Raw genomic sequence first — 17003 nt, 5'->3', positions numbered from 1 at the left:
GATAGTTCAAATTATATAATCCAAACTGCTTATGAAATGTTCAGATTGTATAATCCAAACTGTGCCAGACTACATACGATGATGTTACACCAAAGGTTTGAATGATCTGTGATGTGTTAATTAAGTTGTAAATGTTATTCATGTTTTCTTTGACCCACTTTAGAGTCTAGGAACATTTTATGTCTATAAATAGCTTTGTATCCTCCAACGTTTACATTCATTCTTCACATCTTCTTATTCATTTTTTTATTTTTATTTTTATAAAGTTTTGAGTTATTTATGATATCATGCTCATTGCTGTCTATTCATACGATAGTTTTTGTGAAATTACTTTGAAATTACTTTGTAGTTTTTGTGGAAAACGTGCATTAGCAGTAGAGATCTTTGATTTCAATTACATAGTTTTTTATTTTATTTTTGGGTTTCAACGTGTTTTGGATTATAGAATCCAAAAATCCCTATAGGAGTTTAGATTTTAGAATTCGAGCAAAAAGTATTAAAAAAAAAATAGGACAAGCGAGAAACATGTAGAATGAGAAAAGTAATAGCCTGTAGCTAAATGGCTCAGACGAACAATATTTTTTTTTTTTTTTTAATTATAGCACCAAATGATAATAAAAAATAGTCAAGTTTAAGACTAATATATATATATAGGGATGACAAAAAAATTCGCACCCGTGAATATCCGCGGATATAATCCGTCACGGGCACGGAGCGGATACCTTAATGGATATCAATGGATAAAATAAATGAATTTTTTAACTACCTGCTAATTAATGGATATGGATGCGGATTTAACGGTATCCACACCCGTGGATATCCATACCGACTATTAAACCGAGTAAATTACATAAATAACCTTAATATCATTCAACTTCCTAAAAAAAAACCTTATGTATTGTGAGTGTTATTTGTTATTACACTCTTTTAAAAGGAAGTGAAAGTGGTTGGGATTGTTGATGCAAGAGCTTTGTTTTTGTTAAATCAAATAACTTTATTTTTATTAAATGTAAGCAACTTTATTTATGTTTTTGTTGAGTCAATGATCTTTGTTGTTATTATAATGTATGAATATTATGTTTTGTTAAAAAGAAAAGAAAATGCATATGAAGAACCTTTGTCTCTAAAAAGAATTAAACAAATTTTTTATTTTATTTTTATAAATGTTATCAATGAATATATCTATAAACACTCAAATATCTCAAAATCTGTGGATTACCCGCTAAACAGATATCCGTACGATATGAATATGGTACAGATTTCATATTTATCCAATGGAACAGACACAAATATTACACTATCCGCATCATAATATCCATTTACATCCCTAAATATATATAGGATAAAAACATATTAAATCATTTGTAAACGTGGCAAAAACATACAAAAATTTGTAGGGTAAACTCCTTTAAAATGAAAAAAAAAGAGGGGTAAACTTAAACTAAACTTTAAGTTTACAAAATTTCTTAAATGGCGCGAGCAGAACTGAAATTCTCCGATGAAATCCACACATTCTTCTGCCACGCCACCTCCTCCACGTGCTTCTCGAACGCATTGCCAGGTTCTATTTGCGCTTTCATTCAACAATTTTTCATTTTAGGTATTTTTTGGTGTTTGAACTTTGAATTTTCAGAAATTGTATTCGTTTTGTTAACTGAAGATGAAGGTAGAAGAAGAATGGATTAAAACTTAATTAAGCGCTTATAGAATAAGCTCTTATCATATAAGTTGTTTCATAAGCTATTTTGAAGAGTTTATGGAAATAAGCTGAAAACAACTTATGTGTGTGTTGTAAGTTTTTTCCATAAACTTTCGTAAACAATCTCACAAGTATTTGTGCTAGTAGATAAGTTCAAATAAGTCAATCCAAATATACGTTAGATTATGTTGGTGAGCTCTGCAAATTAAACACTTTCACCATGGCTTCAAATTGTATTTGAATGCACTTGTATGACAAAGAATTATAGGATTCAAATACACCATTTTTAACTTTTAATGAGAATAAACCGAAAAGAAATTGTCATATGGTCTAATATAGAAGACGTGGGGCCTGTTTGGATTGACTTATTTGATTATATACTGACATAAATATTGTGAGACTGTTAGGGAGAATTCATGAAAACAGCATAAGCTTTTTTCAGCTAATTTTCATTAGTTCTTCAACATAGCTTATGAAAACAACTTAAGTAATATACAAAAACAATTTAATGTTCTTGTTTATCTTTTGATATGAAAATAACTCATGCAAGTTTATACAAAAGCGCTTATCATGATAAGTGCTTGTGACATAAGCTGTTTATCCAAACGCACCATAGTATTTAAATATATGATACAATAGGAAGAAAACCAGTGTAGTAACCTCAACTGAGCCAAAATTTATGGAATAATACACATGAACAATGGTGAAACTTATATTGATGATGCTTACATGTGTATAGCTCAAGGTTTGACTTTTAAAATATAATATTTTTTTGAGTCACCTGTATTGTTGGTCGACAACATAAGTTTCTCATATATTATAATTGATTAATATAGGAACTTAAGTTGTAGAAACGAGGATTCTTGGAGAGAGCTATTAAAAGCTTGGGTTTCTAACACCTATCCTGAAGCCTTGAGGTACATTTTCTGTACATTAGTTTTTTCCCCCTCTTAATAATTAGATATAGTTTGCATATATTTATCTCATATGCAATGAATAATGATGCATTTTATGGTGATATGGTGGTAGTGGTATGCTTTGCCTTGCTGACATGCTTGATAGTTGTTTAAAAGAAACAAGAACTAATTAGGTGGAAAGAAATTGAAGGTAATTCTTCATTGATAATACTTATTTTAACAAACACAACAGGGTACAATACAAAAAATCCTCAATAAAAATAAAGTTATCATACAGGGAAATATCAATCTATGCACATATAAATCAAAGAGATAATAAATAAATTAATCTCGCTTCCACATTTTGATTAGCCAGTCACTTGAACACAATAAGATTAGGAAGTGCAAGATGGCCATCAAATAATTTGGACAGAGAGCTAGTTGTTTCACTTTGCTCCAAATGGACGACTTTATTCCTTGATGAAAACTAGAACCTGAAAACAAATAAGAGTTTTTGTTGATTAGTACATAAAATTTAAACATGTGATATGTGTGTGTATGGGTGGGAAAAGATGCAAGTGTTATGATTGCAATAATGGTAAACTTACATAATTTATCACCAATGGTGATTTGGTGTTGTGAGGCTAGTTGTAGATTGGTGGTGGTGGAGAAGCATAGATGTAAGCTGGTGGTGGAGGTGACTTTACTGGTGGGGGAGGACTCACGTAATGGTATGGAGGTGGAGGAGATGGCGATGGTGGTGGAGGGGATTTGTAGTAGTTGGGAGGATGAGAAATGGGAGATGGGGGAGGAGGACTTTGATAGTGATAAGGAGGTGGTGGAGATGGAGATGGAGGTGGGGGAGATTTGTAATAGTAAGGAGGTGGCGGTGATGGTGAGGGAGGTGGAGGTGATTTGTAATAGTAGGGAGGGGGTGGGGATGGTGATGGTGGTGGTGGAGATTTGTAGTAATATGGGGATGGAGGAGATGGAGATGGTGGAGGGGGACTTTTGTAGTAGTATGGAGGTGGTGGTGATGGGGATGGTGGTGGAGGTGATTTGTAATAGTAAGGAGGTGGTGGTGATGGTGATGGTGGTGGAGGAGATTTGTAATAGTATGGAGGGGGAGGTGATGGTGATGGTGGTGGAGGTGATTTGTAATAGTAGGGAGGTGGTGGTGATGGTGATGGTGGTGGAGGAGATTTGTAATAGTATGGAGGGGGAGGGGATGGTGATGGTGGGGGTGGTGACTTATAGTTATATGGAGGATGTGATATTTCTTTAGGTGGAGGTGGAGACTTGTAGTAGTATGGTGGAGGAGGGGACGGGGATGGTGGGGGTGGTGACTTATAATAATAAGGTGGTGGGGGAGATGGTGATGGTGGAGGTGGAGACTTATAATAGTATGGTGGAGGAGGTGATGGTGATGGTGGGGGTGGTGACTTATAGTAGTATGGAGGGTGTGAAATTTGTTTTGGTGGAGGAGGAGATTTGTAATAATAAGGTGGAGGAGGGGATGGTGATGGTGGAGGTGGGGACTTGTAATAGTATTTGAAATAGTATGGTGGAGGAGGTGATGGAGATGGTGGGGGTGGTGACTTGTAGTAGTATGGTGGAGAATAATAATGGACCGGTGGAGGTGGTGAGTTGTACTTGTAAACCGGTGCGGGAGGTGGAGGTGATTTGTAGTAGTAAGGAGTTGGTGCTGCTTTCACAGGAGGAGGAGGTGACTTATAGGTGTATGGAGGTGAATAGTAATGGACTGGCGGAGGTGGGGAGTTGTACTTGTAAACTGGTGCGGGAGGTGGAGGTGATTTGTAGTAGTAAGGAGTTGGTGCCGCTTTCACGGGGGGAGGAGGTGACTTGTAGTAATATGGAGGTGAGTAATAATGGACGGGTGGAGGTGGTGAGTTATACTTGTAAACTGGTGAGGGAGGTGGAGGTGATTTGTAGTAGTAAGGAGTTGGTGAAGGCTTGGACTTCTCACATTCTTTGAAATGTTTCTTTGAAGCATAAGCAAATGGCTTAGCCTTGAGCACAACCTCGTACTTGTCTTTGGATTTCAAGTACAAGTTTGTTCCTTGGTTTAGCTTTGTAGGTATGTTGAAGGGTGAACCCTTAGGTGGAGCATAAAGGGCAGCCTTGCACACTGTTGAACCATATTTGACATAGTCAAAGTCCTTAACTGTGATGGCATACTTTCCATTGATCTTAGTTTTACCGTAAGCCTTGATGATTTTGCTCCCGGCTTTGCATGTCACTTCAACAACAGCACCTGTCCCATAACAAATTTGAATTTAGACAAATAGAAATATAATTGTTTTTAAAACATAATATATTGGAGAGTGTTATTATAAAGAAGCTCACTAAACTATCATTTTCAAACCGAATCTTTATATTAGGCAGGATTATTAAATTTTAATGAGGTAAATGATATATCATATATGTTAATTTGATATATCAATTGTTTACTTTATTGGACATGGAGAAACCTAAATTAAGTGTTTGTATAATTTCTAAGAAACAAAGATGTTAATAAAAACATGTCTATATGAATCTCATTACTGAAACTTGCAGTTTAGTTGTAATGGTATTGAGAAACTACGAGCCAATAGTGATGTACATAAAATCTATAAAAATGAAAGAATTGAGAAATGTAATGTGATGTACCTTTGAGGTGTTTCTTGTTATGAGACTTTTCAGGATACTCCCAGTCATAACATCTGAAGCTGTAGACGTTACCCACTACCTTCACGATCAATGCATGGTGGTAGGGATGAGGGTGATGATACACAACAGGTGGAGGAGGAGAGTTGTAATAGTATGGTGGTGGAAGAACCTTAGGTGGTGGTGGGGACTTGTAGTAGTAAGGTGTATGGGGAATAGGTGATGGAGGAGGAGGTGATTTGTAGTAGTATGGTGGGGGTGGAGACGGTGAAGGTGGTGGTGGGGACTTGTAATAGTATGGTGGTGGAGGAGATGGTGAAGGTGGTGGTGGGGACTTGTAATAGTATGGTTTAGTCTTGTGTTCATATGGTGGTGGAGGAGACTTGTAATAGTATGGTTTAGTCTTGTGTTCATATGGCGGTGGGGGTGATTTGTAGTAGTATGGTGGTGGAGGAGATGGTGAAGGTGGTGGGGGTGATTTATAGTAGTAGGGTGGTGGGGGAGATGGTGAAGGTGGCGGTGGGGATTTGTAATAGTAAGGTGGGGGTGGGGTGGGTGACGGTGGTGGGGGAGACTTGTAGTAGTATGGAGGTGGAGGTGAGGGAGATGGTGGTGGTGGAGATTTGTAATAGTAAGGTGGTGGAGGGGAATGTGAGGGGGGTGGGGGGATTTGTAATAATAAGGAGGTGGAGGTGATGGGGATGGAGGAGGTGGTGACTTGTACACATATGTTGGAGCCTTGTGCTCATAAGATGGTGGTGGAGGTGATTTATACTCATAGGGTGGTGGGGGTGATGGTGAAGGAGGTGGGGGAGACTTATATTCATAAGATGGAGACTTGTGCTCATAGGGTGGAGGTGGTGGAGATTTGTAAATGTAAGATGGTGGAGGTGACGGTGAGGGAGGCGGTGGTGACTTGTAAATGTAAGGTGGTGGTGGTGATGGTGATGGTGGTGGGGGTGACTTGTACTGGTAAGATGGAGCCTTGTGCTCATATGGTGGTGGAGGTGACGGTGATGGAGGTGGTGGTGACTTGTAAATGTAAGGTGGTGGAGGTGATGGTGATGGAGGTGGGGGTGACTTGTACTGGTAAGATGGTGCCTTGTGCTCATATGGAGGCGGTGGTGACGGTGATGGAGGCGGTGGTGACTTGTACACATAAGGTGGTGGAGGAGAAGAGTAAATATAACTATCTGCAGCAGCAGAAACCACAGAAGTCGAAATCAAAACAATGACGAATGCCATTGCCATTGGTGGCCAGTTATGACCCCTTTTGGGGCTACTGGCCTTAGCAGTCATGGGTAGAATGAAAAAAACTTGCAACCTTCAAGGGTTCTGTTACTAGATCCTCACTAATATTATTTGAAGTTGAGGAATAGATTGTAGGAAAGAAGAGGTTTTGGTTGTAGTGGTTACTATGAAATGTTGCATGAAAGATTCAGTATTTATAGTGTGAGTCGTTAAGGGGTAGCTATCATGAAGTACAAATTCAAATATTCTATTGGTTTGAATGCTTTAAATTAAGTCTCCTAGTAGGCCACTTCTTTTGCATGACTGTTTTATATGGCTAGAACCTTTCACTATTTCAATATCTAACAACAAAATAAAATATACAATCAACATCTTGACAAAATGGAATGATTAGAGAAGTTAACATGTCCTGTTCCTCTGTAACTTCCTCATAGCAGCCCTGCTTAGTTGCCTATCTAGACCAAAAGTTACTACAGTCTACAAAATGCTTCTATTTTATTTTATTTTTTTACCATTTTCTTTCTTTTTTTGACTGATCATTTTCTCTTTTTTTTTTTTTTTTTTTTTTTTTTTTTATTTTTTTTTTTTTATCTTCAATTGCTTTTTAGGAAAAGGAAAATGGATATAGTGTGTGGTCATGATTTTTGTTCTAGGTTATGATTGTAGCTATTTTGCAAGCTTTGTATGGAATCTTTGTTTTCTTTTCTTTCTATTTGAACATTAGTTTTTAATAGTTATTCTCTTCGTCTCAAAGTAAGTGTTATAGTTTGATTTTCATACATATCAATACACAATTTTGACAATTGATATTTTTGATTGTCTATTAAGAAAAATTATAATAAAGTCGATATTTTAAAAACATTAACTAAGACAAATCGAACATGTAATGTACTAACATTGTCTTTATATATTAGTAAAAAAAATGTTGTCAAAGTAGATTTGATGAGTAGTGCACATGGTTAAATTGTGACACTTATTTTGAGACGGAGAAACCAAATTTACTCACTGTTCCATTATTCCAGGGTTACAACATTAGGATAAATTGAGACTAAAATCAATGGTGATTGCTCAATAAGTTATCAAATTGCTCACAATTTCAAATAAATGACTATGGGGAGTTATGATCCAATTGGGTTTTCTTAAAAAAAATGTCTATCGAAAGTTACGATTCGATCGATTGGGCAATTTGATGGGCTTATCAAGCAATCATCGATTGAGCAATTTGAGGGGCTTATCGTGCAATCAAGATAATCAATATTAAGAATGTGATATACATAATTATACCACTTAGTTGACATGCAAAGAGTACTAGTTAATCTCTATTTGGTGCACTTTTTATTACTTTACTGCCTTTTCTTTAAGATATTTTCCCAGACATGTGTTTTCTCAATTATGAGATGAACATGTGATGTTGCCATTTCCCGGAAGGAGAAAAATATAGACCAGGAAAAATTATTAGCATTTTAATTTTGTGCAAGAAATAATCAATGGGGTTTTTAATTTTGTGCAAGAAATAATCAATGGGGTTTTCCTTGGATCTTATTTTAGTTGTGTCTTTAAGTCAAAAGTTTAACCTTTCTTAATATTTCTCTGTTTGGGAAAACACTTTAACGTGCACGCATAATGGAAATGTCAATGCCTAATGATAGAATTATTTCAGTAACATAGAAAGGAATAGTTCTAAAATTGAAATGTGCACATGGAATCAAAACATCATAAAGCATAAAGCTAGTAAAAAATTGTTCAATTTTTGTTTGACAGTGTAAAAAATTGTTCTAATTAATAATTATGTATAGCTGCCTATAAAATACATTACACTTATTTTCATGTTAAATTTAGCAAAATTTTACTCTAAGTGTTATTTCTAATACTACTATGAGGGACTTTACCCCATTTGTATGTGAAGGTGTGTCTACAATATTATGTGATATATTATCTTCAATTTGTCTCTACATTTGTTCCTCTGATCAATGTCTGTTTGTAACAAAAAACTAAGGCACCAGTAAATGAATGAAACGTGCAGAGTACCGTTATGAAATAGGGTTTGGTGCTGTTGGATAATGTAATATTTATAAATGAACAACTAAGCATTTGGAAATAAAAAATGTACTTTTATTTTATTTTAATAAAAAGTCAATCTTCCAGAATAAAATCACCTGTATTCTAGTAATAGATCCCATAATATGAAATTTTCACAAAAGACAAAGAAGTATGATTCTACTATTCAAACTTACTAGAAAAATTAGATCTATCTATTCTCATTCCTCTTCTAAAATGATGTGATATCACTTCTCCCTTGCTAAAATTTGACATGAGTGAGTCATTCCTCAGTATTTTATATATTTCTTTATTTATTATTTTTTTTCTTTCTCTAATAGTATTTTATATGTTTCTTATCAACATTGTTAGTGGAAAAGTACATGCTCCCCTCTAAAAAAAAAAGAGTACATGTTACCTCCATCTTTTTCAAGATTTTGTCATTTTCACATACAGTATTGTAAAAAAGTAGTATTGTTTTTAATGTGTTTATTTTGTTGGTAGATGTTTTTCAAATACTTTTTTTATGTGCTGATCTGTCTAACTCGTAACTTTTTATCACTCAAAACAAATTAGTAAGTATTAATAAGAGGTATATACATATTTAAAAAATAAATAAATGTATCTTGCAATTTGAAATATTGTTGACTTTATATTTAGAGATAATTTTTTTTTCTTCTTTTTTTAACCGACCATAATTAAGATCTTTGACCCTTAGCCTCAATATACCCCCTTAAGTATCCCACACAGCTTAGGCCCTTTGGATCCATTATGAAATTGATCTTTAAGTCTGCAGCATAACATCTAGGTTTTTATTATCAGGGTTGAGCTTCTTTCGAAATGGACGACTCTAGGAATCAAACATGAGTTTTTTTGGGAGAGGACATGTTGCTAACTCTTCCAACATTAATTTAATGGATATTTTTTTTTCTTTCTAAGAGGTGCTTATGGGGATAGCTGTAGTATTATTAAATGTAGCACCATTGTCTGATATTGATGTCGCTTGTTTGAATAGAAATGTAGCAACGTCTTTGTTTTCTTCAAATGTCAATTATTTTACTATATCTTAGTGCCAAGCTGGCAGTGACTTCAGTTGCACATGCCTCCTGTTTTTTGTGTTTTTTTGACAAAACATATGCCCCATTGCCACTTGTTAAAATTACTATAAGCATATAAAATAATATATGCATTAGTTGTGTCCCCATGTGAAGCAACTAAGTCAATGCCGTGTAATAGAAAGTTTGAACCATGTAAATATGATCTATGTTGAATTTAAGAGAAATAAATCATCTTTGTTTAGATCATTTTTAACACAAAATGTAGAAATGGTTTTTAACATAAATTGGATATTGATTCCATAAGGAAATGTGGTAACCACAGACACAGTGGTTTAGTGAAAAAGCTAGAAAAAAGAGAGAGATTAGGTGAGTGTTCCCTTTGGATTCTTAATTATAATGTTTAACAGATAAGAGTAAATCACATCAGATTGAAAATAAAGGATAAAGCTATTTACTTTTTGGACTGTTAATTATGTTAAAGTTATCTGGATGACCACTCCACCAACCTGTATGGTTCTAAAATTCTCAGTTTTTGGTGGTATAGAATTTTACAATATTTCAAACTGAAGTTATATCTTAATTCAATCATTAATTTTATGTAGGGTCGTTTTTTTCTAATGCAAAAGTGATTGTCTTAAGAAATCAAAAGAGGTAGGCTACAACCTCTTATATCATTGGCTAATAAAATACTCAAAAAAGGAAAAACAAAATCAACTAGAAAATCTGCACAACAGTTGGTTTGTTCAAATGCATGAACCACTAGTATTCTCCAATCTGATTGTTGGAGACGATAAACAACCTCGAGTTTGGATAAAACCATTATTGGAAGAGCCAAATTTTACCATGTTAACAATTACAGCCGAGGCCCCACGTGGGTAAGGGACATACATTGAAGGAGTTATAATCAGGAGGTTCTGAGTTCGATCCTGGAAACTAACATAATCCCGTAGAGATCCATCATATTCACTTTGAAGAAGTGTTGGGGAGGAAAATTCCAGGCTACCTAAACAATATGCCCACTGTTGCTGACAACATCGTGACTGTGAGCTTGAGTACAAACTACATTGTTAATAAACTTAGCCGGATTGGCTACAAGCCAAAATAGAGTAGTTCCAATCGCGGTGTTTCTAGAAAAGACCAGCTTAGTTCTATCTTTCCATAAATCCTTCACAGCTACTCCAAAAAGAGAATGACTATTTCCTTGGACAGTACCGATATTAGAAGCTGAAAGGTTCCAATCCAGTCATTGTCTGAGTTCTGGGCTGAAATATTTATTCCAAATTTTTTGGTGAATCAAATCAGTCCGGTAGTTCCTCACAATCTTGCAATATGTGCATAACTGCAGATATTGTCCCTTACCATACCTCTGGAATGTCTTTCTTCATTTGTCCTTTCCAAGACCACACTTAAGTGAAAGTATTTAGTGAAAGTAGGATTGTGATTAGGATATGGATTGGTCTTGTTATGTATCAATGCTTAAGCTCTTCTCTTAGTATAGAATTATATTCCTAGGAATGAAGTTCCTGAAAATTCTATTGCCAAAAATATTTTCTTTGGGAACAAAATTTTACAATGTGTTAGGTATGTACTTAATAATTTCAGGATTTTTTTTTTAAATTTAGTTATTTAAAAATAAATGTTGGTTAAATAGAGAAACCACAACTAAATTCTATTCCTTAGAATAAATAATACTTGGGAATAATTGTATCATACTTGTACAAAAATGAGAATAATGTATTTTGTAGAAATCTTAAAACTTTAGGATCTCTTTCAATTAGAGATCATAAGTTTCTGGTGGAAAGGAACTGATACACCAGTAGCAGAGTATTAGGTGTGCTCTGTGACCATCTTATGTGGATGAACAATTCATGATAGAAGAGTAGAAAGGAATGTGGAGAAGAATGATAGTAGGTGTGCTTATTTATAGAAAGGAAAAGCTTGCATACATTTAGCAACTAAGTGCAACTACACCATATAAATCCTATGAACAAGAAAGCATGGATAACTAACTTGGTACACAAGTAACCGTAACCCTGTCCCCTTCTTAACAGAAAACAATGCATCTTTGTTTATATATTGTTTGGAAGCTTTTTATGTGTCATTGGAGCTTTTTTTAATAGCCACATTTGCATGAATGGTAGTTGTTAGAAAGAAACAAATACTGATAATTTAACAGAAATTGAATGTGATTCTTTATTAACACCTTTTGACAAACACAATAACAGGTTACAGTAAAAAAATCTTCAATAAATAGAAAAATATCATACACGTTCATATTGATATATGCACAAATAAATCAAAGAGATCACAAATAAATTAATCTCGCTTCTCCCTTTTGATTTGTCTGTCACTTGAATAGACTAAGACCAGGAAGTGCAAGATTGCCACCAAAGAAACAAAATAGATATTGTCTGGATCAGAAATATTATAGCTCAAAGACGATACATCCCGACATTTATTTAACGAATTCGGACACGAAGCTAGAAGTTTCACTTTACTCCAAATGGAGCTTGCCTTTATTCCTAGATGAAAACTAAAACCTGAACATAAATAAGAAAAGAATTTTGTTAGTATCTTGTAACAAAAAAACAAATACACACGCACACATTCAGAAAATTGAAGATGATAAACTTACATGATTTATAATGAACGGAGCTTCTGCTCTTTGAGCTTAGTTGTAGTGAGGTGGTGGTGGTGAAGCATAGATATAAGTTGGTGGTGGAGGTGACTTTACTGGTGGGGGAGGACTCACATAGTGGTAAGGAGGTGGAGGAGACGGCGATGGTGGTGGAGGGGATTTGTAGTAGTAGGGAGGATGAGAAATGGGAGATGGTGGAGGAGGACTTTGATAGTGGTAAGGAGGTGGTGGAGATGGAGATGGAGGTGGGGGAGATTTGTAATAGTAAGGAGGTGGCGGTGATGGTGAGGGAGGTGGAGGTGATTTGTAATAGTAGGGAGGGGGTGGGGATGGTGATGGTGGTGGTGGAGATTTGTAGTAATAGGGGGGTGGAGGAGATGGAGACGGTGGAGGGGGACTTTTGTAGTAGTATGGTGGTGGTGGTGATGGGGATGGTGGTGGAGGTGATTTGTAATAGTAGGGAGGTGGTGGTGATGGTGATGGTGGTGGAGGAGATTTGTAATAGTATGGAGGGGGAGGGGATGGTGACGGTGGTGGAGGAGATTTGTAATAATATGGAGGGGGAGGGGATGGTGACGGTGGGGGTGGTGACTTATAGTAATAAGGAGGATGTGATATTTCCTTAGGTGGAGGTGGGGACTTGTAATAGTATGGTGGAGGAGGGGATGGGGATGGTGGGGGTGGTGACTTATAATAGTACGGTGGTGGTGGAGATGGTGATGGAGGAGGTGGGGACTTATAGTAGTATGGTGGAGGAGGGGATGGGGATGGTGGAGGTGGGGACTTATAGTAGTATGGTGGTGGAGGGGATGGGGATGGTGGAGGTGGTGACTTATAGTAGTATGGTGGTGGAGGGGATGGGGATGGTGGAGGTGGTGACTTATAATAGTATGGTGGAGGAGGAGATGGAGATGGTGGAGGTGGTGACTTGTAATAGTATGGTGGTGGTGGAGATGGTGATGGTGGAGGTGGAGACTTATAATAGTATGGTGGAGGAGGTGATGGGGATGGTGGGGGTGGTGACTTATAGTAGTATGGAGGGTGTACAATCTCTTTAGGTGGAGGAGGAGATTTGTAATAATAAGGTGGAGGAGGGGATGGTGATGGTGGAGGTGGGGACTTGTAGTAGTATGGTGGAGGAGGTGATGGTGATGGTGGGGGTGGTGACTTGTAGTAGTATGGAGGAGAATAATAATGGACCGGTGGAGGTGGTGAGTTGTACTTGTAAACCGGTGCAGGTGGTGGAGGTGATTTGTAGTAGTAAGGAGTTGGTGCCGCTTTCACAGGGGGAGGAGGTGACTTATAGGTATATGGTGGAGAATAATAATGGACCGGTGGAGGTGGTGAGTTGTACTTGTAAACCGGTGCGGGTGGTGGAGGTGATTTGTAGTAGTAAGGAGTTGGTGCCACTTTCACAGGGGGAGGAGGTGACTTGTAGGTATATGGAGGTGAATAATAATGGACCGGTGGAGGTGGGGAGTTGTACTTGTAAACCGGTGCGGGAGGTGGAGGTGATTTGTAGTAGTAAGGAGTTGGTGCCGCTTTCACAGGGGGAGGAGGTGACTTATAGGTATATGGTGGTGAATAATAATGGACCGGTGGAGGGGGTGAGTTGTACTTGTAAACCGGTGCGGGTGGTGGAGGTGATTTGTAGTAGTAAGGAGTTGGTGCCGCTTTCACAGGGGGAGGAGGTGACTTGTAGGTGTATGGAGGTGAATAATAATGGACCGGTGGAGGTGGTGAGTTGTATTTGTAAACTGGTGAGGGAGGTGGAGGTGATTTGTAGTAGTAAGGAGTTGGTGAAGGCTTAGGCTTCTCACATTCTTTGAAATGTTTCTTTGAAGCATAAGCAAATGGCTTAGCCTTGAGCACAACCTCGTACTTGTCTTTGGATTTCAAGTACAACTTTGTTCCTTGATTTAGCTTTGTAGGTATGTTGAAGGGTGAACCCTTAGGTGGAGCATATAGGGCAGCCTTGCACACTGTCGAACCATATTTGACATAGTCAAAGTCCTTAACTGTGATGGCATACTTTCCATTGTTCTTAGTTTTACCATAAGCCTTAACGATTTTGCTTCCGGCTTTGCATGTTACCTCAACAACAGCACCTGCCCCAAAACAAAATTAGTTTACTCATATAAAGACATACTATATAGGACAGTATTATTATAATAGCAGCATGTTTAACAACCATTGTTAAATAGAATTTTTAAATTGGGCTATGTTATTAAATTATAACAACATGGTAGAGTGCATATCTTAATTTGACACATTGATTGTTTTTATTTATTCATGTCAGGCTGCAGCTGGTTCTAAGCAACTTATGTTTTGTATTTTGGATAGAAATTGAATTGGATATTAGAATTGAATAATATATACTTATCAAAAAATAAAACAGTGAATTGTATATTCTTTCATCTAAATGTTAATGATTAAAACTATAGTAAAATTGTGTTTTTCTTTTGTTGACAAAAAGTAATTGTGTAATACAAAATAAATTTAAATAAATAAAACATTATCAGATAAACAGTTAAACATCATGCATTATGTCTAAACTCATTACTCTAAAGAAGTCCAATCCTAAGTAATGTAATGTACCTTGGAGATGTTTCTTGTTGTGAGACTTTGCAGGATACTCCCAGTCATAGCATCTGAAGCTGTAGACTTTACCGACTACCCTCACAATCAATGCGTGGTGGTAGGGATGTGGGTGAGGATATGCAACGGGTGGAGGAGGAGAGTTGTAATAGTATGGTGGAGGAAGAACCTTGGGTGGTGGTGGGGACTTGTAGTAGTAAGGTGTGTGGGGAATAGGAGATGGAGGGGGAGGAGATTTATAGTAGTATGGTGGTGGAGGAGATGGTGAAGGTGGTGGGGGAGATTTGTAATAGTAAGGTGTATGGGGAATAGGAGATGGAGGAGGAGGGGATTTGTAGTAGTATGGTGGTGGAGGAGATGGTGAAGGTGGGGGAGGAGACTTGTAATAGTAAGGTGGTGGTGGAGAGGGTGACGGTGGTGGGGGAGATTTATAGTAGTATGGTGGTGGAGGAGACGGTGAAGGGGGTGGGGGAGATTTGTAGTAGTATGGTGGTGGAGGAGATGGTGAAGGGGGTGGGGGAGATTTGTAGTAGTAAGGTGTTTTGGGAATAGGAGATGGAGGAGGAGGAGATTTGTAGTAGTATGGTGGTGGAGGAGACGGTGAAGGGGGTGGGGGAGATTTGTAGTAGTATGGTGGTGGAGGAGATGGTGAAGGTGGTGGTGGGGACTTGTAATAGTATGGTGGATCCTTGTGTATATATGGGGGTGGAGGGGAGGGTGAGGGTGGTGGGGGAGACTTGTAGTAATATGGTGGTGGAGGTGAGGGAGATGGTGGTGGAGGAGACTTGTAATAGTATGGTGGTGGTGGGGAAGGTGAGGGTGGTGGAGGAGATTTGTAGTAGTAAGGAGGTGGAGGTGAAGGAGAAGGTGGTGGAGGACTCTTGTAGTAGTATGGTGGTGGTGGGGAAGGTGAGGGTGGTGGTGGTGACTTGTACACATAAGGAGGTGGTGGTGAAGGAGATGGCGGTGGTGGTGACTTGTACACATAAGGAGGTGGTGGTGAAGGAGTTGGTGGTGGTGGTGACTTGTACTCATAAGCAGGAGCCTTGTGCTCATAAGGTGGTGGAGGTGATGGGGATGGAGGAGGTGGCGATTTGTAAACATAAGGAGGTGGTGGTGAAGGTGATGGTGGCGGTGGCGACTTATACTCGTAAGGTGGTGGAGGAGAAGAGTAAATATAACTATCTGCAGCAGCAGAAACCACACTAGTTGAAATCAAAACAATGGCCAATGCCATTGCCATTGGTGGCCAGTTATGACCCCTTTTGGGGCTACTGGCCTTAACAGTCATGGGTAGAAAGAAAAAACTTGGCACCTCCAATGCTTATGTTATTACTTAACCTCCCTAATATTCTTAGAAGTAGAAGAAAAGTTTGGAAGAAAAGAAGATGTTTTGGTGTAAGTGATTATTGTGAAAAGCTAAATGAGAGACTAAGTATTTATAATGTGATTGAATTGTTAAAGGGTAGCCATCATGAAGGACCAATTCAAATATTCAATTGGTTTCATTTTGATGTAATTGCATTATATTATGTTTCCCAGCTGGCCACTTCTCTCCCATTACTTTGTTTTACTCCAAATAGTTAGAATCAGTCACTGTTTCAATCTTCAACCACTAATTAAAATATACGCAAAATGGTTAGAAGCATCTTGACAAATTTTGAATGATTAGAAGAGATGGGTAGGGTAAAATGTTGTGTCCTATTCCTATGTCATTTCCTCTTAGCAGCCCTAGCTGAGTTGCCTCATTTGACAAAAGTAACTCCAAAATGCTTTTTGCATTTATTTTCATTTTAATTTCAAGTTGTTTTTAGAGGGAATGGAAAGTGAATATATATTGTATTTTGAGTATTATGCATTATGGATCCAAAGTGGTTTATGATATTTCTTCAAATCCTTTGATTGTAGCTATTGTAACATTGTGAGATTTTGTTCCACTAATTGATTCTTTTTCTTTTTGAGGTTTAAGAATGAAGATATATATTTGATTTTTAATCATTTCTTTTATGATGTTTTTGAACATAACCTTTTGGTAGTTTGTGATAAAGAATAATCCAAATTTAGCTTTGTATTTCCTACTACATGTCCACGTATTTGTGGGGTTATGAGCATGAATTATAGAATATGGTACAAATATCTAACCAAAATCAATATTAAAA

At 37.2% G+C, this 17003-nt stretch overlaps 1 protein-coding gene across 1 annotated transcript; it reads right to left on the bottom strand.

The window, feature by feature from the left end:
• Window positions 1–2792: 2792 nt before the first annotated feature.
• LOC25482590 (titin) lies at window positions 2793–16262 on the bottom strand. Its single transcript, XM_039830068.1, is given in 6 exon segments — window positions 2793–3089; window positions 3204–4870; window positions 5266–5929; window positions 5932–6588; window positions 12283–14354; window positions 14845–16262. Coding segments are annotated over 5 exon segments (6315 nt in total). The 5' UTR covers window positions 16136–16262; the 3' UTR covers window positions 2793–3089; window positions 3204–3239.
• Window positions 16263–17003: the final 741 nt, after the last annotated feature.

The sequence above is a fragment of the Medicago truncatula genome, chromosome 1 (genome assembly GCF_003473485.1).
Source record: "Medicago truncatula cultivar Jemalong A17 chromosome 1, MtrunA17r5.0-ANR, whole genome shotgun sequence".
NCBI classification, from domain to species: domain Eukaryota; kingdom Viridiplantae; phylum Streptophyta; class Magnoliopsida; order Fabales; family Fabaceae; genus Medicago; species Medicago truncatula.
The sequence above is the reverse complement of the archived record's forward strand: the minus strand, read 5'-3'. Positions and strand labels throughout refer to the sequence as shown.